A 19,090-nucleotide genomic window follows, 5' to 3' on the forward strand; every position below is an offset into this window, starting at 1 on the left:
GAAATATGGTCAAGAGGAAAATAAACATGGCGGAAATATGTATAACATGTTACCACCTGTGTAAAAAAAGAAATGAGGACAGTCTATTTAAACACATGTATACTTTGATTTGTAGAGAGAATTTCTGGAAGGATATCTAAGAAACGAGTATCAGAGATTGCCTCTGGGGAAGGAGGCTGAAAGATTAGGGATGGCAAGGAAATTTATGTAGCACTCTTTCGTTTCAGGCTGTTTGAATTTTTTTCTTGAGGCATGCTACCTATTTAAAATTGAAAAAAAAAAAAGACTGAGTGTCTGTATCATGATATGGAAAGACAAGAGAACAGCAAATTACAATGCTGTCCCTGGCGCATGTGATTAAGAAGTATAGGGGATTGTGGGAACAGAGAATGGCACCTAGCTCAGCCTGGGACAACCTGGAAGGCTTCTCAGAGGAGGTAATGCCGGAGATGAAGCTCCCAGGCTGAAAGGAGGTTAAGAGAAGACGTCTGGCAAGGGCATTCCTGGCAGAAGAAACAGCAAGAGAAAGGCCTAATGGTAAGATTCGGCATCCTGGAGCAAATCCATCAATGTGGTAGGAAGTCTTGAATTTGTGTAAAGCTCACCAGGGAGCCATGGACAGGGTCACTTTGATTTAGGAAGACCCCCTGGCAGTCATGTGCAAAGTCAATCCCAGCAGCGAGGCTGGAGGCAGGGAGACCAGTGGAGAGGCCAGGAGAGGCAATGAAGTTCTAGATGGAGGCAGACACTGAGGGGCAGAGTGGAAGGGACTCAGGAGGTCTTTTGGAGATGGGAAGTGACAACTCCTCACAGGACTGTGAGCATCCACTGAAATAATTGTAGCAAATTGATTTGCAGAGTATACACTGGAAACTCCTGGGGAGCCTTAAAAGCATACCAGCGCCCACACTCCACCTCCAGGACGTCAGATTTAATGGGGGCATCGGGGTTAAACCGGGTTCCCAGATGACTCTGACGCACAGCTAGCTAAGGGCCATAGTGCTTGGTGGCGAGGTGGCCAGATAAATGGATTGGGGCGTATCCTGTGTTGGTTTATCTTCTTTGTGTGAGGGCTGAAGGCCCTGGGGAGCCTCTGATGCGTGGTCAGTCGGAACCTTTGGTGTGTCCTGTGAGAAGGAAGCCAGGAAGAAGCATGGGCTTTGGCTTGAGTCCGTTTAAATAATTTGCCCCTTAGAGGGTTGTCAATGAGAAGGAACAGATTACCCATGTAAGGGGTTGGTATAGGGCATGGATGCCTGATACACTGGTAACTTCTGTGTCCCCATCTCCCTGGGGGAGGGGAAGTTTTACTCAGGGGTGCTCAGACCTAGCTTTAGGCTCATTGAGGAGTACGCGATGCCCTCGTGTGGTGAAAACTAGATTTGTCTGGGCAAAGGGGGGAGGCGGTCTTGACTCTAAGTCCAAAAAAATTCATTTCTTTGAGCTGCACAACCACCTATTTTGAGGTTTGGGCTGTTCTGGTAACATTGCCCAAGTTGTTTGTGCGCGGCCTGTGATGTGTAGAATTCTGGTTCAACTCTCAGAGGATGCAAACTGGGACAGAAAGGTCTCATTTTTTAAATTACAAAGAAAAGCGGTGGGGAATTGCAGTGTTGCCACATATAATGAAGAAGGGAACAAGACCAGCTTAGCCTAGAGGGATTGTGAATTAAATAGTAGAATGCACCACACAGGACAATTTGACATGGCTCCTCCCGGCGGTCCTAATTTGAGATTCTTATAAAGGCCTTGCTCTGTGGCCCTCTCCACAGGCTGTGGAGGGAATGGCCTTTGAAGTTCTGTGCCCTTCTTCAGGACTCAGAGGTCTTCTTGTTTTTTTTTTTTTTTTTTTTCTTCTTTTCTGTTTTTAAACAAAAGAGAAGAGATAGCTAGCCCATGCCTGAACGAAAAAACCACCATTGGAAAAAACAACTATTCTACTTTTGAAAAGTTGAAAATTTGAGATGGTTAGCTGGTACTTTATTTATAAAAGATTTTATTTATTCATAAGACATAGGCAGAGGAAGAAACAGGCTCCCTGCAGGGAGCCCAATGTGGGACTCAATCTCAGGACCATGACCTGAGCCATCCAGATGCCCTGGTTAGCTGGTACTTTAAGTTCATGTTTTTGCTAGAAAATTGGGCCTCCTTTAGTGGGATTTTGGCTGATGCAGGACTGTGGGTACCTCGGAATGAAAGACACAACCTTAGGGGTGGGTGCAGAAGAGGGTCAGAAGGGATGGCAGGCAGGATGTTATTCATGCTGGGGGGGGATGGAGATTTTTTTAAGCCTCAGGTCGCTGTACATGCGACAGTTCTCAATGAACTACTTGACTATCACACCTGCGTGCAGCAGGACAGAGAATGGACAAAAGCAGTGTCTTCCCTGTGACCTGGCTCCTCCACCACCCAGAACCATGTTGGAGGCCATCAGAAGTCACAGGCAGGAACCTAAAGCCAAACGTTGGGTCTAGAAATCTCCATTTTCAATTCATCCTCCAGGTGTTGTTTTTAAAATCATACTCTTACAGCCTTTAATGTATGAAATCTGAATTCTGTCAGTGATACATATAACCTAAGAAGTTGATCTAGGTGTATGTATGTATGTATATACACATACACACACCTTGGGTCAAAGTTGTGGCTAAATTCACTTTTAAATTCAAGGTTCCAAGCTGCTGGGTCAGTTCTCTGAAACTTGGACAGCCTTTTCTCCCGATGAGAGAACAAGGACCTGTGCTAATTCCATCACAGTATTAATCACATTAGATTTTAATTACGTTTGTCACTCTCCCACTAGATTGGGGGCCCCTTGAGAACAGATGGGCATGTTCACTTTGCTGCAAAATAGGTATTACTCAGTTTGTTAAATGAGTAAAATACGTTTCTATTCAAATTGTATCCACAATTAGCCTCCAAAAATATTCTTTAATCTGACTTAAAATCCTCAGATACAAAGAAACATACCCAAGTTTTTGATGTAGCTTGTGCTAAATCATTTTTAAAATTTGTAGCTGAGGGGCATCTGGGTAGCTCAGTCAGTTGTGTCTGCCTACAGCTCGGGTGATCTTGGCATCCTGGATCAAGCCCCACATTGGGCTCCCTGCTCAGCAGTCTGCTTCTTTCCTCCCACCCCTGCTCCTGCTTTCTCTCTCTCCCCATACTGAGGCATTTTATTATAAAAAGTTGGTGCCTCTATACATAAACTCCTAAGAACTTAAAATTCACCATATATTCATTTCTTTCGTTTCACCTTTTAGAAAATCTTCAGCTTCATTCATTCTGGCTGCTATCTACAGAGATCCCCCCATCTGGGTGATTTTAAAAGCGTCATGCATAGATGGGCAGCTCTTCTTTCACCTTTAGTGGCTTATGCCTGTGTTAATGCTTCTTCCCGTTTAGTCATTTTGGGTTCTAAGTCACCTCTGTAGTAGCCACCATTGAAGGCAGATTTTGGTAGACTCTGAAAAGCTTGTTTTGTCTGAGGCTCCACATGCTTCATGGCTTGTAGAAGATGTAAGGACCTGCAAATCCCACAGCACCAGAGGGCAGTCCAACCACTACCACGGTACTAGCCATGGCTCTGGCTTGGCATCCCAGCCTGGAGGCTGCAGCCACCAGCTCCACACCTCTAAGGCAAAGTGACAAGGCCACCACCTGGCAGACAGGTGCTGCCCAGACATAGGTTCTCCCTCCTCACCCCACCCTCCAGTTGCTCTGTATTTGGTCTGCAGCTTTAGGGGATTGTCAAAGCCAGTTTTTCTCAGCTTTCGGCATTTCACAAGCCAGTGAAATTATAAAAAGAATCTCCTGGACTCATGTTGATTTGTCAATTTACAAACCGCAAAGCATAATGAAAAGAAATGGCTCTTTCCTTTCACCTTCGCCGTTTCATAAAATGTGACACCCATCTAGCCATCTGTCCATGGTCTTTCCTGTCCAGTTTGCTCAGAAAGGTGCAGAGGTCATCACGGGTTAGTACCTGGGAGCCCCAAGGGGCCCTGGGCAGGACCCTGGGTTGAGCGAGGGATCCAAGAGACAAGGCTTATCAGAGAAAAACATGATCTTACATTCCTTTATTATATATATTATATATGTAAATGTTTTATGTACAATAATTGGTTCTATCAAATAATCATACCAAGGCCTTCTACTGGTAATCTTCCTCAAGATAGATTCAGGTGAGATTAGGTATTTGCGCACTTTGTGGATTAACCACACTTGAGACTTCGTGATTGATTTCAGTTTTGAGGCCATGCACACAATTCAAAATATACACAAACTGGATTAAGGCGATAAAGTGGGCTGAAAGAAAGCACAGGACTTGGAACGAATAAACTGTATTTTGCTTGCATTGGAGCCACCATGTGACCAGCAAATGCTTTGTGCGTCTCAGAGCTGTTTTACTGTAGTGTGAGGGGCTTCTGAATGCCTACAGTGACCGCGTGGCGGGTGTCAGACACTGCTGGACACTTCATTGAGCACTCATTTCTTCTCTGCCTCTTCTTTCTTAGGTTCTTGTTTCAGTTTGTAATCAGCCAGGGCAGCCTTGATTGCATCTTCGGCCAGCACTGGAAGGAGCACAAGGAAAGACAGCCTAAGTGTGTAGACTGTACACAGAAGGTCTGGGAACGCATCTTTAAAAGCTGGAGGGCAGCGGTGCTGGGCAGGGCTGGAGGCCTGGGGCAAGCCAGGAGAGCCAGCCATCTGTTTCCTAAGCCTGATTACTCTTGCCTGGTGGCTTCGGAGAAAGGCTGGTGTTTAAAATACCTGGGATTCAAGACTGGTCCCTCAGTCTCCTGGAATCCCCCTCTGTCCTATCACACTGGGGCGTTCTTTCCTTGCTGGGATAGTGTGGGACTTAATAAAGCCTCTGACGTATCGGAGGGCCACCAGAGATGTTAGTTCTCATCTGCTCACATGAAGTCAGGACTAAGTGTAGTGGATGCTGGTGAGTGAGCTGGCGTAACTTAGGCCATGCCCCCGTTGATAGGAGGCATCTGCCATATAACAACTCTCTAGTGATCCCAAGTTTGAAAACGTTGGCTTTGGAGTCAATATTAAAAATGAGGCTTTGTGGGCGGGGGGGGGGGGGGGGGGTGTCAGAAATTAAGAATGTTGGAATGACAAGAGAGAGCAAGCAAGTGGCAGAGAGCAGTAGCTGACAGTTGCAGTACCCAAGAAGGCCAAATGAAATAGCTGGGGGTTTTCTGAAAATGTTTACAAGCTATGCCTTGGCTCCTGGGTGCTTCAAATTCCAGCTCAGGTGGAAAGAACTCGTCTCAGACTTCCTGACGACTGTTTTAGCATGTCCCTGCCCCAGCACTCAGTTCCCCTATGAGTCTTATGCTGGCAAGAGGCCTGGCTCAATGCTGGTTTTTGACTAATTTGGTCAGTAAACCTCCATGAGTAAGTAAGGCTACTGTTTCTCATTCCCTCCTTCCCCTAGAAGGTTGAGAGAAGATGAGAAAGCTTTAGATTTAAGACAGAGACTGAACTGCAAAGCCAAGTGTAAGTCTTTAGGCATCTGGGCTTTCTCTCAGAACAGTGTACAGGGGGCTGTTGCACAACTGGGCTTAGTCATCCCGTACACACAGATGCAGACCGGACACAGTAACATGTTACATGTTACACGCACCAGACAGGATTATGGCAGAAGCTGAATTTTCTCCTTCATTGGTCCTAATTTGATTCCAATGGGGTGGGAATAGCACAGATTCTGGAATCAAAGACTGGGGCTTAGGGCCTCACTTTCCCACTTAAAAGCCATGTAACTGAGGCACTTTAAGCTAAGCCCTGCTTCCCTGTCTGTAAGAAGGAAGGGTAATGACACTATCTGTGGACTAGAGAACGTTTCTGAGTCTTAGAAGTGATGCCATAAGCATGGCATGATGCCCAGCACACACTCCTTCCTGTAAGACTCTCTTGAGATGGCTGTGAGACCTGGGGACTTAAACCATTCCAAAAATTATGAACTCCACAACCAAAACGGGCTCGCCATTACTTTGTCACAAATGCCAGCTGATGCCATGACAAAATTACTCCCAACTGTGCAAGCTCGTCGGCATTTTGGAGCAGAGACTTACTGGAGCAGTGCAGTTTCACGGGGGGAAGGCAGAGCTCCTTGGCGATGTCCGTGTTCTTGATGGTCAAGGCTTCCTCCACCTGAGATGCGTATGTGAGAGTTAACAGTTTTAGCACTGCTCTAGCTTGAGGAACAAGCAATAAAAATGGAAGGCCAGGGGATTCCTGGGTGGCGCAGCGGTTTAGCGCCTGCCTTTGGCCCAGGGCGCGATCCTGGAGACCCGGGATCGAATCCCACGTCAGGCTCCCGGTGCATGGAGCCTGCTTCTCCCTCTGCCTATGTCTCTGCCTCTCTCTCTCTCTGTGACTATCATAAATAAATAAAAATAAAAAAAAATAAAAAAAAAGGAAGGCCAAAGAGGCCATCAGGACAGGGTGGTGGGGGATGATTTCCATTTACCAACCCCGAAGGATACTCACTGTGCATCAAGGCTACAGCCAGGACTCTCCAGTATGGAATATACACACCCTACTGCTTGGCTGGGGTAAGCAGGGCCGGCAAAGACCCTTTTCTACAAGCCAGCCAGTGAGACATCTCTTAGAAGTCTGCTTGAGGCCAGTGATAGGAGTCTTTTTGTTTTAGCGCAGTGATTTCCTATTCTGGTTTTGTGAATATCAGCTTCACTGATGTCTTATACCAAATGTTTAAAATAAATCCCTTCAACTAGAAGTTTGAATGGTGTTAGGGGGCTCTGAGAGATGGCAAATAGGCCAGTGGCACTCCAGCACTTGGCAGTGGCACAGACCAGTCTTGTGATCATCTTCTACCTAAGACAATCTATGCCTTCAAAACAGACTGAAAAGGATGCTTGAGTTTGCTTGAGTGCCCAAGGGCATGAGGCAGGCCCATGGGGAATGGAGCCCTGCTGCCTTAAGGAAAGCCAGATTTGCCCACCTGCTCCCCAGTTTCTCAGTTCTGCTGACTTCAAGGATAATTCTGCTTTACGTTCTGTTCCTGGTAACTCAAGATAGGAGGACCTCAAGGTCAAAGAAAGGCTCTCTTCCTTCACTTTCTGATTACAATTCAAAGGCCAGATCCTGGGAGCAAAGGTGCCTTGTCTCACTTCCCCTTTCCCTGAGGACAGTTCTTAACAAATCACTTCAAAGCCACCTCCTCCAGAACAGGTCAGGTCTATGCTTGCCAAAGGAGCTTGCCAGCCAGAAGGCCCTGAGCCACAGGAAGCAGGCAGCACATGACCTGGCATACTGCATTGCAGTAGAGCTGCCCAGCTCCCCAAGCACACACCTCCATGACTCAGCTCCCTGAACTTGTCCCTCGGGGCTGCAAAGATAAGCAGCCCTATAGTTTGGCTTTTCTGAGAGGTTTTAATGACTGGATTTTAGAAGCTCTAGCTCTTCAGTGGGTTTGGGACCTTCTACCTCTGCAGCTGCTGGGAAAGAGGCTTTGGCAGAGAAAACAAAAAAGGCATTCCAGCCTCTCTCATTTCCATCGTCAGAGGGCCTGCTGACCAAACACCTGATTTGATCACTTTGCCCCTAATCTTTGCAGTTTTTAATTCTTTAATCTCTCTTTTAGCACAGGCTTGTCCATTATTTCATGAATCATTATAAGCCACCTGCAATCCTTCCTGAAACATGATAGAAGGTAATGAATAAGAATACCAACGACAATACAACCTCTCTCACCTTTAGACTCCTAAGAAATAATAATCAACAACCTCGGAGAAAGCCACAGATTTCTTTATAGTTTGTTGTTGTTGTTAGAGGTGGAAGTGAAGATTTTTTTCTATTTAACTAAAAACAAAACAAAACAGGTGTGCCTGGGTGGTTTAGTCAGTTAAATGTCTGACTCTTGATTTTGGCTCAAGTCACGATCTAAGGGTTATGAGACTGAGGCCTGCCTCAGTCTCTGTGCTGGGTGTGGAGCCTGCTTAATACCCTCTCTCTTCCTCTGCCCCTCTCAAAAGTAAACAAAATACCACCAAAACCCCCAAACAAATGATCAACAAACCCCCCTCAAAACAAAACACACAACAAAATTATCCATAATCCCCAAAGGGAGAATTTAATCAAAGCCGAAGTAGGAGGAATTAAAAAAAAAACTTAGAATATTTTATAAACAAAAACAAAAACCTGCCGCCCCCCCATAACTAGACCCTCCCTTAACTCAGAGGCAGGTTTGTTGAGAATATGATTTAATTCTGTCCATCTACAAGCAACCTTACCGTCTTGCCTTTTACCCATTCAGTGGCTAAAGAGCTGGAGGCAATTGCAGACCCACAGCCAAATGTTTTAAACCTGGCATCCACAATCTTCCCCTTTTCATCCACTTGAATCTAGAAAAAAGACAGGTGTTAAGCAGTGGTTCCTGATGCCACCTCATAGATCCTGCATTTACGGGGGTTCACTGGGGGCTCTCCTCAAGGGCTTTGGTCTTGCTTTCCACACCTTAAGTTTTGACATTAATTACTGAATTTGCTTTGTCAAAAGGGCTCAGTGATGAAGACTCAAATGTAGGAATGATCACCAAAATGATACAGGCCTAATCTGGTAAAGATAAGACAAAAAATATGCCCCTACCCATTTTTTTGTTTTGCAACCCTAGTCTGCTTTTTGGCTATGAAGTTCTGCTCCTGGCTACTCATTCCGTCTGCATCTTTACACACTGGGGGGAGTCTGCAATAACCGTCTCTGGTGAGTGCTTTTTAGTCTGGCATGAAATGACATCTAGTGGTTCCCTCCTGCCTTCTGTTTTCCAAGGCAGGCATGAAGACCTCCAGCAAGCTGTCCCCTCACCATGATGAAGATGTGGACAAAGGTACAGGTTTACTCAAAGTGCCAGTTACTATCTTTGTGTTGTTTCCACTTTGGGGGGGGGAGCTTGATATGTGGTATTTCCTGTCTCACTGGGGACTGCTAACTGAATGGTTGTGGTTTTCCTTTCACCAGTAAAATTCACAAAACTTTCTTCTTAGCTGGAGTTGGAATTTAAACTGATAGAGTAGAAAAGTGACACCTAAAGGGTCAGCACAGTGTGCGGGAAAGGAGAACTAAGATTTAGTCCCTACCCTAATAATCAGTAACATTGACCCATCCCACCATCTCACAGGAATCCAGACAGAGACCAAATGGAGAGCTGTGCTTGCAAATGCTTTGTCAACAGCGAAGCACTGTGTGAGCAAAGGGATTGCTGTCATTACCACTAAGGATGAAAACCAGCGGTACCTGCAATTTCATTACGTCACCACATGCTGGAGCCCCCACCAATCCAGTTCCAACATTTTTTGATGTCTTGTCAAGGGACCCCACGTTTCTAGGATTTTCATAATGATCAACAACCTGCAACGAGAAGGTTAAGAGAAATGCACCATCCCTCTTTTTTTTGTTACGGGTCTCCCCAACTCGATGTTAAGTCAGCAAGCTGAACCTGTCAGGCTGTCCCTAAATAGCAAATGTCACCTGGGGAGGAAGGCTTATGCTCCTGTCAATGAGACTTTATGAACCAATCATTTTCGTACCTCTTCTCCAGTTACCTTCAGAGATAGGAGTTCCTGGAGAAAAAAATCGGCAAAAATCATGCCTTAACTCCATAGGGTTTTTAGTCACAAATAATTACCTGATCTTCACCGCCTAAGTCACCAGATTTGGGATCCAAAAAATAAGTACGGTCCAGCAATCAAAGGGCTTCCCAGAAGCCTCGAGGAGAACGTCACGCGAGGAACAGTGCTACGGAAGGTGTCTTTTTTGTTACGCTACAACGAGACCCGTCCTCCTGCCAGCTTCAGGGCCGGGCCATCCGTCGGGGGGAGCAGCGCGCCCTGCAGGCTGCGAGGCTCGCAGCGCCCGGGCGTGGAGCGCGTGTACCGTCAACAGAACACACCCCCGGTAGGGGAGGGGCGGGGTCCCGCCGAAGCCGCGACCGGCACAGCTGACCCGCACGGCACGCGAAAGGCTTTAAGGGAGCCTCGGAGCTTGTGTCCCAGCGGCCCTAAGTGACCCCATCTTCCCGTCTCTTTTCCCATCTGACCACGGATTTCGACTCCAAGCGCGAGGACCTGTAGGACAGGACCCCGTCCGGACTCTCGGCCTCACGCGGATTCACCGCGTTCCTTAGGCGTTTCCCGAGCGGGGACGTTTCAGGTCTAGGGGACCCGACGGCCTCGGAAGGCCAGGGCTGCGAACTACGCACCTACCTCCACTCCCCGACGCCCCCCGCCAGAAAAAAATAAAAAAAAAAGAATTTAGAACCTTATGCCTGCTGATTATGTATGCTACGAACTCCTCCACCAGTTACTGCACCCTAAGTGATTTCCACCGGGCGGGCTCCCGTTGAGGGGGCTGCTGCCTGAGTCCCCATTTTACCGACGGGGAAAACAGGCCCGACGCAGGGCACGGACTTGCCCGAGGCCATCCGGGTAGCGGCGGCCCCCGCTGAAGCCGCAGCCCGCGCCGGGGGGCGTCGGTGGCGGGTCCCAGAGGGTCGCCCTCCCCCGGGCGCCGCCCGCCGGCCGCGGCGCGGGCAGTCACGGCGCAGCGAGGGAAGCCTCGTCCGGTCCGAGTCTCGCGAGAGGGAGGCCCGTAGCCCCGCCGCAGTAGGAGGCCCCCGCGGCCGCGCCTCCTCAGGCCGGGCCTCCGCGGAGCGCCGGCGTCCCCGGGCCCCCTCGGCGGTCCTCGCCCTCCCGCCCCACTGCCATCGCGGGCCTCGCGCATCCCGTCAGCCGTCCCTACCTTCTTGTGGTAGAGCCGGGCGGGAGCCGACAGTTCCCGGGCAGGCAGGCGCGGGCTCCGGAGCAGCAAGGCCGACGCCGCCCGCCTCAGACGGCCAGCTCCAGCCGCCGCCATCTTCCGGGCTTGCGCCTGCGCAGGCCGAGTGCGAGGCGGAGGGGGGGAGCGCGCCCGCGAGTCGGCTCCGGCTTGGAGCGCGCGCCCGTTACGTCACCGCGACTTCGCGCCTGCGTCCTCGCGCTCGGTGCACGTGTCCGCCTCTGGCCGCGTCTGGGCCACGCCCCCGGGGTGGGCGGGACGCCGAACTAAAAGCCTGAAGCTGGAGGGCTCGCGAGTGCGGCGTTGTCGACCCGGCGTGGGGCGGCGGTGTCCGCCGGCGGGCGTGGGGGCCCAGGTCTGTGTTCGCGGAGCCCTGTCGCCAGCGTCCGGCGCGGCGGATCAGCCAGTCTACTTTGAACCTCATGTGCAGCTTGGGAAGTTGAGGGTCAGACCGGTTTAGTAACTTGTCCAAGGTTGCCCAGACAGACTCCGTTGGGATTCAAAGAAGGGCAATCCTGGGTTAAAAATCCTGATTCTGCACCTTCTCCACTGCGTGGCCCTAGGCTTATGACATCATCTCTTCAAGCTTCGATCCCCGCTTTTGTACTAATTCAAGGACAATTCATGCATTGAGCAAGTACGACTTGAGTACCTACCTACCGTGTGTCAAGGCGCTGTACTAGGCTTCGGGCATGCAAGAAAAAGAAAAACACATGAGTTCCCGACATAATGAACCTCACTAACGAGGGAGAAATGCAACGAGCAAACAGTATTTTCCTACCTCAAAAATGGAGCTTAATTGAGGAAACGAGCACGCCATACCCTGATTGTATATGTATATGCCTGCATCTATTTCTCTTCTCATAAGGCAGCAAACTGACCTACTTAGGTGACAATGCCTGGAAATGAAGGGTTTCCAAAGAAACGCTTAGTCATGAAATTTATTAATACCGGTTTGCAGAATAGGATCCTATAAGACCAGAAACCTCACACGTGTATTTAATGCTTACTTAGGCACCAGGTATTACGTAAAGGGGAGGAATCTCTTTGGGAAACGGGTTTTCTCGTGAGTGGTGTGATCGATCCTTCCCTGAAGACTTGGAGGCTTTTTTCCTCGTTTGAGGCTCAGATGCTGGGGACGCTGAACCAAGCTCCGGGTCGGGTTAGGCGGGAAGACGGGCGTTTATGCCAAGATTCCTTTTGACCTTCTCAAGATGGCGCCAAACCGTTGACTTCAATCATCGCCCCGCGACTTCCTCTACGGCCCCCACTTCCGGTGCAAAGACCCAACTTCTGCCCGAAGTTGCAACGGAACACATGCCGTGTTGGGGAGCTTTTTCTCTGCGAGCACCTTTACACCCATGTGAAAGCAACACGAAATTCCATGCATTCCGAGGTTTTCCCGTCACTCGAGGTTCACGGTTTCCCTTTCGGTGGCCGGGAGAGCGGAATTTTGGTCAGGCGCCCGCCGCGGGCAGCCTCTACTTCAGCGGGTCTTCGGCGGCCGCGAGAAGACCCGGGAGTCACTGGAAGCGCAAGATGGCGACGGCGGCCGCAGCTTCGGCTTCCGAAGCGGAGCCTGAGCCGAAGGCCGGGCCCACGGCGGAGGGCGAGGAGGACGGCGTTAAGACGGCTAGGACGAGGAGGAAGGTTTTACCGCGGGCCGTGGCCGCTGCGGCATACAAGGCCGTGGGGCCGGGGTGGGACCAGCAGGAGGAGGGCGTGAGTGAGAGCGATGGGGACGAGGAGTACGCCATGGCTTCCTCGGCGGAGAGCTCCCCCGGGGAGTACGAATGGGAGTACGACGAGGAGGAGGAGAAGAACCAGCTGGAGATCGAGCGGCTGGAGGAGCAGGTGCGTCCGGGGCCGGGCGGCGGCCGGCTCCTTCCCTCCGGTTCCCAGGCCCCCGCCCTACCCCTCGGTCGGTCCCCGGCGGGAATAAAGCCGCTCTTAATCACCGCGGCTCCCGTCCTTTGAGCCCTTAGTGCTTGCCGCGTGCCCTGCAAGCATTGTCTCGCTGAGCCCGGGGGAGGAAGTGGAGTATGCCCCTTCTCGCGGGAGGAGGTTGAGGCTCGCCGTGGAGGGAGGTCTCTGGCCGAAGAGGCGGGCCGGGCCTTGACCTTTGAGGCGACTCCAGAGCTGCCGCTCGTCTCCGCGCTGTCGAGCCGTGGTCAGCAGCCGCAGTGAAGTTGTATTCGTGAGGGCGTGGCTTGTTCCGTTTCTTTTCAGTAGCAGTGCCCACGACGATGACCACGATAACGGAAATGGGACGGGAGGGATTTCAGCTTCTGGGGGCTAAGGTCCCGGTCGTAGCTCTTCTGTGCTCGTGTGAGTGCAGGCACATTTCTTAAGTTCTCTGAGCCTCCGCTTTCCCCTGTGGTCTCCTTGGGGAAATCAAGGCCCGGAGAGGAGGGAAGCCCTGCCTGGAGACCCCAGTAACGGGGGGCAGAACCGGGCGGGCCTCAAACCTGGGTCTGCCGGCCCTGGGCATGCCCGCTCCCCCCGTCAATGGGGAGCATTTCTCCATCATGTGGTTGTCCTAACAGCAATGAATAGCCCAGTGCCCGGCACCTTGGTGACATGGTGTCTGATTGGTAACTCCTGTCTAATCCGAGGTCCCAGCAGGAAATAGGCGATACATTAAGATTAGGGTAGTTCGAGAGAAGGTTAATATAGGGACTGTTGTGTGTATTAGAGTGTGGGCAGACAAATCAGGAGTGGAGGTGCAGTACCTCAGGGCTAGTGACAGCAGGACTTTGTGTCCACCTTTCGACCTGAAGAGTTTAGGGGAGAAAACTGACCAGTTTTCCGAATAAGTTGTATGGAGAGGGCACCTGAGAGCAGGTGAGACCTTTAGTCAGGGAAGTCCCAGCTTCTCATCGGGGTTTGGGGTTGGGGAAAGGAATGCCGTGACCTCTCTTCCTCTCCCAACATCTGTTGGTGCCTTTTGCTGGGCAAACCCTGCTGGAGGCAAGAGAGCCGAGGCGCCACGGATGTGGTTCACACAGGAGGGCACAGGACAGGGAAGAGGGTGGGGAGTAGAATCGGAAGGGCAAACAAATCAAGCGCATTCTCGTCTCAGCAATGAGGAAACAGGCTCGGAATGGATGATGAAATTATTTGCTCAGTCACAAGGGGAATTGAATTGGTCGGGGTTTTCTGTGGACCAAGAGCCACACTGATATGAAATCACTTAGTGATGTGAAGTTGTTAACCTATGTTTCTCATTTAACCTTGCTGGGTATGAGATTCCATATAATGTCCTTTTTGGCAGTGATACTTGTGGTGTGAAATAGTGACGATATCTATTTTCTTTTTAAAGATTTTATTTATTCATGAGAGACACACAGAGAGAGGCAGAGACAAAGGCAGAGGGGAAGCAGGCTCCCCCACCAGGAGCCCAGTGCAGGACACCATCTAGGGACGGCGCAGCGGGATCACACCCTGAGCCAAAGGCAGGCGCAGGTGTCCCCGATGATGATATCTATTGGCAGCACTTGTTTTATTTGTCGTTATATTCGAATGTCAAAGGAACCCAGTTGGGGTAGGCAAGTGGTTACCTTTTCTACTTTTTATAAATAAGTACACCCGTGTTTGTTCAGTCTTTTATTCATTCAGAAAATGCAGTAATATAGGGTGCCAGGCTATGTCCCTGTCCTGATGAAAATTTGTGTCTCTGACTTCTAGCCTTGGGCTTTGCCACAAGCCATTAGCTCACTCTTCTGTGAGGCAGGGGAAATAGGATTAGCTGTTTGAGCGGAAGCGGAGGCTTGGAAGCAGAAAGATTAAGTCCTTGATGAGGATAACCAGCTAGCGAGAAAGGAGGATGAGTCAAAGCAGAGGGCTCCTGGCTCCTGGTGTCCTGCAGTCACCTGCCCTATCTCAGGCCACAGAACGTGGAATGGAGCCCAGACGGGGACCACACAGGATGAGATCTGCCAAGTGATGTGAATTGAAGAGCTTCTGGCTCTATCAAGCTCTTTGTCATGATGGGGTCTAGAGATTGATTTTTCCAGCTTTTCCAAACCTCCCTCACCCCTCATCCTGATCCCAGAGCCTATAGTTCCTGCTGTAACGGCTCTTATGGGGAAGCATAATGATGAAGAACTTCTAGACAGGCCTGCGAAAAACTCAACCTTGTCATATTTTGTGAATTCCAGTCCTCATCCCTGAATGGATTTTGTGAAAGCTTGAAGTTAGTTGTGGTATCTGTCCATGTAACAAAAGCGAAGGTTTCCTGTTAGCTGTGTTTGTGTCCTGAAACTAAAAATGGCGCCTCATGGTCCCTTATTCCAGCTCTCTGAGTCTGTGATGTCCTAGATGGTTAAGACAAGGGTTGGGACAGTGCTTCCCTCACTGGACTGTTGGGGGGAGCTTCAGTGAACCGCCACTTAGGAAGCTCCTGGCAAATTTGACACAGTAGGTGCTGTGCCAAGACCTGCTCTGTTCTTTCCCTGCCCTTCCCATGATGGCAGTGGTTGTTCTATCTTTTGGACCGGGCCTTTGGTTATTTCTCTACCAATATTCCAGGCCCGGGTTGTGCTGTCAGGGGGTCAGGAAATCAACACATCATTTTATGCATTGGCCAAGCCATTCTTTCTTTAAAGATTTTACTTATTCATTCATGAGAGACACAGAGAGGGAGAGACATAGGCAGAGGAAGAAGCAGTCTCCCTGCAGGGAGCCTGATGCGGGAAGCAATCCCAGGACCCTGGGATCAAGGCTTGAGCCAAAGGCAGATAGATGCTCAACCACTGAGCCACCCAGGTACCCCTCCTTCTTTCTTTAAATAATCCTTTTTTAATGATGTTCTGGGACCAGAATAGACTAGTATGTGTGTTTATTTGTTGGTACTAAGCGAACTCTGTGGAAATGTCTTTTAAATGCATCTTCATATGCATTTAATAAGATACTTTCAGAACGCCTCTTCGTATATAGTGTCTTTATTATTTGGGCCTAAAAATCAGAAACTTAGACCAAAAGCCATCCTGGTGGCAGTTTCTCTACTTCATTGACTTTTATACCTTTTTTCCTGACCTATGTGTGGTATTCATGTAAGGGGCACTTGTGTAGACATTAATCCCGCTAACTAGCAAGGACTGTTCACCCTGCTTCATGCTCCAAAACCCATTCAGATCCAAGTAAGTTGAGAGCAGTGGGTGACAGGGAGAGCCTTTGCCTCTTCTTTAACAAGGAAAGTACATTTTGGGCAAACTTCACTTCTTTATGTTACTTGAGTGCACACTTGACAGTTGGTTTTGAAACGTGTGTCATGGCAGCCCACTTGAGAAGTGGGGGTTTATTCCGGCTCCTTCCTGGTACAAATACAGAAACTGAGAACTCGGGGAGATTACACTGCTGATGCCTGCCCTAGTCCAGTCCTTCTTCAACCCATCATGTAATCTTGGGATGGGCTCAGCTTATTTTATATATCATGAGCAGGAGAACATTGCTAACAGTCTTAAGATTTAAAAAAAAATTTATAGGTCAGACTCTTCTCTGTTATTGAGTCTTTATTGTCTTTTTTGCATGTAATTTGCATACAAAGCAGTTCACATCCGTAAAATGATTTTTTTTTTTTTTGTAAATTGTGAAATGTGACAATCAAACTGCTAAGAGTTAGAACTTCATCAGTGCTGTTGCACGTACTACGGGCTTTTTTCCTACTCTATGGCCCTTCCTCCCCTCCTAAAACCTAGGTAACTATTTTCTTGAATCTGGTGTGCTTCCTTCTTTAAAACATGGATAGTTTTATCACCTATGTATGTTGTCCCTAAGTAATACATTGCCCACTTTTGTTCACTTTTGAGCTTTTGAAAAGTGTATCATGCTATATGTGTAATCTTTTGGGACTACTTTCCACTCAACAGTGTGTTCCTAGGATTTATCCATGTTGCTTGTGGCTGCAGTTTGTTCATTTTGACGACTTACATTTAGTACACCATTGGGTGGGTGTCCCACAGTTTATTAGTTCTTCTGACATTGCTCCGTTTTTGTTGTTTGTTTGTTTTTTTGGTCTCATTACCAACAAGCTACAAGGAATGTTTTTTTTTTTTTTTAATTTTTATTTATTTATGATAGAGAGAGAGAGAGAGAGGCAGAGACACAGGCAGAGGGAGAAGCAGGCTCCATGCACCTGGAGCCCGATGTGGGATTCGATCCCAGGTCTCCAGGATTGCGCCCTGGGCCAAAGGCAGGCGCCAAACCGCTGCGCCACCCAGGGATTCCAAGGAATGTTGTTACTGTTGAAATGTTCTATTACTGAATATGTATAAGAATTTCTCCAGTCAGTGTTTTTGAATCAGTGTTCAAATGGGGGTCATGGTCATGGGTTGTGAATTCATTTTAATAGACTCAACCAGTGCCACTCTGTCATGTGTTTTTTGTCTGTGTGGGTCTGTTTCTGGGAGTTCTTTTTTGTTCAGTTTGTCAATCCTGTGTCAGTTCCAAGATCTAACTCATTCTTACTAAGGCTTGCTACCTGGTGAGACAAATCCTCTGTGTATTTTATTGCAATAGCTAGTGTCTAGATTATTAAGTACCTTGTCAGAGTGTCAGTTGAATGAAGGAGAGGGAGATACTGCTGAAATGTTGTGGCAGATGTTGGAAGAGTAGAGGCTAGTGTTTGTGTACAGACTTCAAGTAACCTCGTACCCCAACTTACATGGAAGTTTTTTGAAAAAATTAGACTTTTCATTTTGAGATAGTTGTAGATTTCCCTGCAATTGTAAGAAATACTACAGAGAGCCTGTGTACCCTTTGCTAGTTTCTCCCAATGATAACCTTTTGTAAAACTACAATATAATAAGACAACCAGACAACCCAGCTGTTGACATTGATACAGTCCATACACAGATCAGTTTTGTCATCACAAGGGTCCTTCCTATTGTCTTTTTATAGCTACAATTCCTGACCTTTGGCAACCACTAACTTGTTCTCCATTTCTACAATTTTGTCATTTCAAGGATATTCTATAAATGAAGTCATGTAGTGTATAATCTTTTGGATTAGCTTCTCCAATTCAGCAAAATTCCCTTAAGACTCATCTGAGTTGGGTGTATATTGTTCATTTTTTCTTTCTGGCTGAGTAGTGTTCCACAGTGTGGGTGTCCCATGGTTACTTTAATGATTCACTGCTGAAGGACATCTGGGTTGTTTCTAGTTTTGGCTACTAGGAATAAAGCTGTTATGAATATTCACATACAGGTTTTGTATGAACAGGGGTTTTATTTCTCTGGAAAAGGACCCAAGGGTGCACTTGCTGGGTGATGTGGTGATTGTGCATTGAATTTTATAAGAAACAGCCCAACTGTTTTCTGGAGCTGCCATACATATTTTACTTCCCCATCAGCAATGTTTGAGTGAGCTAGTTGGTTTTTTTTATAGTTTTTTTTCCTGCATCTTCTCCAGTGTGATGTTGTCACTATTTTTTATTTTAGTCATTTTGTTAGGTGTGTAATATCTAATTGTGTGTGTGTTTTAAAGATTTTATTTATTTATTTATTTGAGATGGAGAGTGGGCACTTGCTCACACAAGCAGGGGAGCAGCAGGCAGAGGGAGAGGGAGAAGCAGTTTCCTTGCTGAACAGGGAGCCCTGTGTGGAGCTCCATCCTAGAACCTTGGGATCATGACCTGAGCCGAAGGCAGATGCTTAACCAACTGAGCTACCCAGGCACCCTGCTCATTATGGCTTTAATTTGCATTTCCCTGATAGCTAATGATGCTGATTATGATTATGTGTATTTATTTGCCATGTCCTCTTTGCATATACTTGTTGGTTCATGTCTTTTCCTAAACCATTTTCCTTTCCTTTCCTTTCCTTTCCTTTCCTTTCCTTTCCTTTCCTTTCCTTTCCTTTCCTTTCCTTTCCGTTCGTTCGATTTTATTTATTTATTCATGAGAGAGAGAGAGAGGCAGAGACACAGGCAGAGGGAGAAGCAGGCTCCATGCAGGGAGCCGGACGTGGGACTCGATCCCGAGTCTCCAGGATCACACCCTGGGTTGCAGGCGGCACTAAACCTCTGCGTCACCAGGGCTGCCCTACCCATTTTTCTAAATGAACTTTTTTTTATTGAGTTTGGAGTTGTATCTTTTATTTTTATTTATTTTTATTTTTTTTATTTTTAATTTTTATTTATTTATGATAGTCACACAGAGAGAGAGAGAGAGAGAGAGGCAGAGACACAGGCAGAGGGAGAAGCAGGCTCCATGCACTGGGAGCCCGACGTGGGACTCGATCTCGGGTCTCCAGGATCCCGCCCCGGGCCAGGGCCAAAGGCA

General features: G+C 48.2%; 2 protein-coding genes, 1 long non-coding RNA gene and 1 pseudogene across 4 annotated transcripts in view; 2 read left to right on the forward strand and 2 right to left on the reverse strand.

Moving 5' to 3' along the window:
* Positions 1-1,979: 1,979 nt before the first annotated feature.
* On the reverse strand, positions 1,980-3,686 carry LOC144300041 (mitochondrial import inner membrane translocase subunit TIM14 pseudogene; annotated as a pseudogene).
* Positions 3,687-4,061: 375 nt separating this feature from the next.
* On the reverse strand, positions 4,062-10,932 carry ISCU (iron-sulfur cluster assembly enzyme). The gene is made up of 5 exons (XM_077876063.1): positions 10,774-10,932; positions 9,271-9,384; positions 8,271-8,381; positions 6,087-6,165; positions 4,062-4,571 (listed from the first exon to the last, which is right to left on the reverse strand). Exons 1-5 carry the CDS (start codon positions 10,885-10,887, stop codon positions 4,486-4,488), a joined length of 504 nt encoding a protein of 167 aa, XP_077732189.1. The 5' UTR covers positions 10,888-10,932; the 3' UTR covers positions 4,062-4,485.
* LOC144300042 (uncharacterized) lies at positions 8,192-10,285 on the forward strand. Its single transcript, XR_013366681.1, has 2 exons — positions 8,192-8,863; positions 9,155-10,285. It is a non-coding gene; the product is annotated as an uncharacterized LOC144300042 (long non-coding RNA).
* A 331-nt stretch (positions 10,933-11,263) lies between the features above and the next one.
* Positions 11,264-19,090, forward strand: part of SART3 (spliceosome associated factor 3, U4/U6 recycling protein) — a 37,940-nt gene continuing 30,113 nt past the window's right edge. The window contains exon 1 of one of the 2 annotated variants that reach the window (XM_077876055.1): positions 11,264-12,663. In XM_077876055.1, the coding sequence (XP_077732181.1) occupies positions 11,995-12,663 (669 nt within the window). In that variant the 5' untranslated portion in view covers positions 11,264-11,994. The remainder of the gene's footprint in view (positions 12,664-19,090) is intronic. The other variant, XM_077876056.1, reaches the window with a different exon arrangement.

This window comes from Canis aureus, chromosome 27 (assembly GCF_053574225.1).
Source record: "Canis aureus isolate CA01 chromosome 27, VMU_Caureus_v.1.0, whole genome shotgun sequence".
In the NCBI taxonomy this organism is placed as follows: domain Eukaryota; kingdom Metazoa; phylum Chordata; class Mammalia; order Carnivora; family Canidae; genus Canis; species Canis aureus.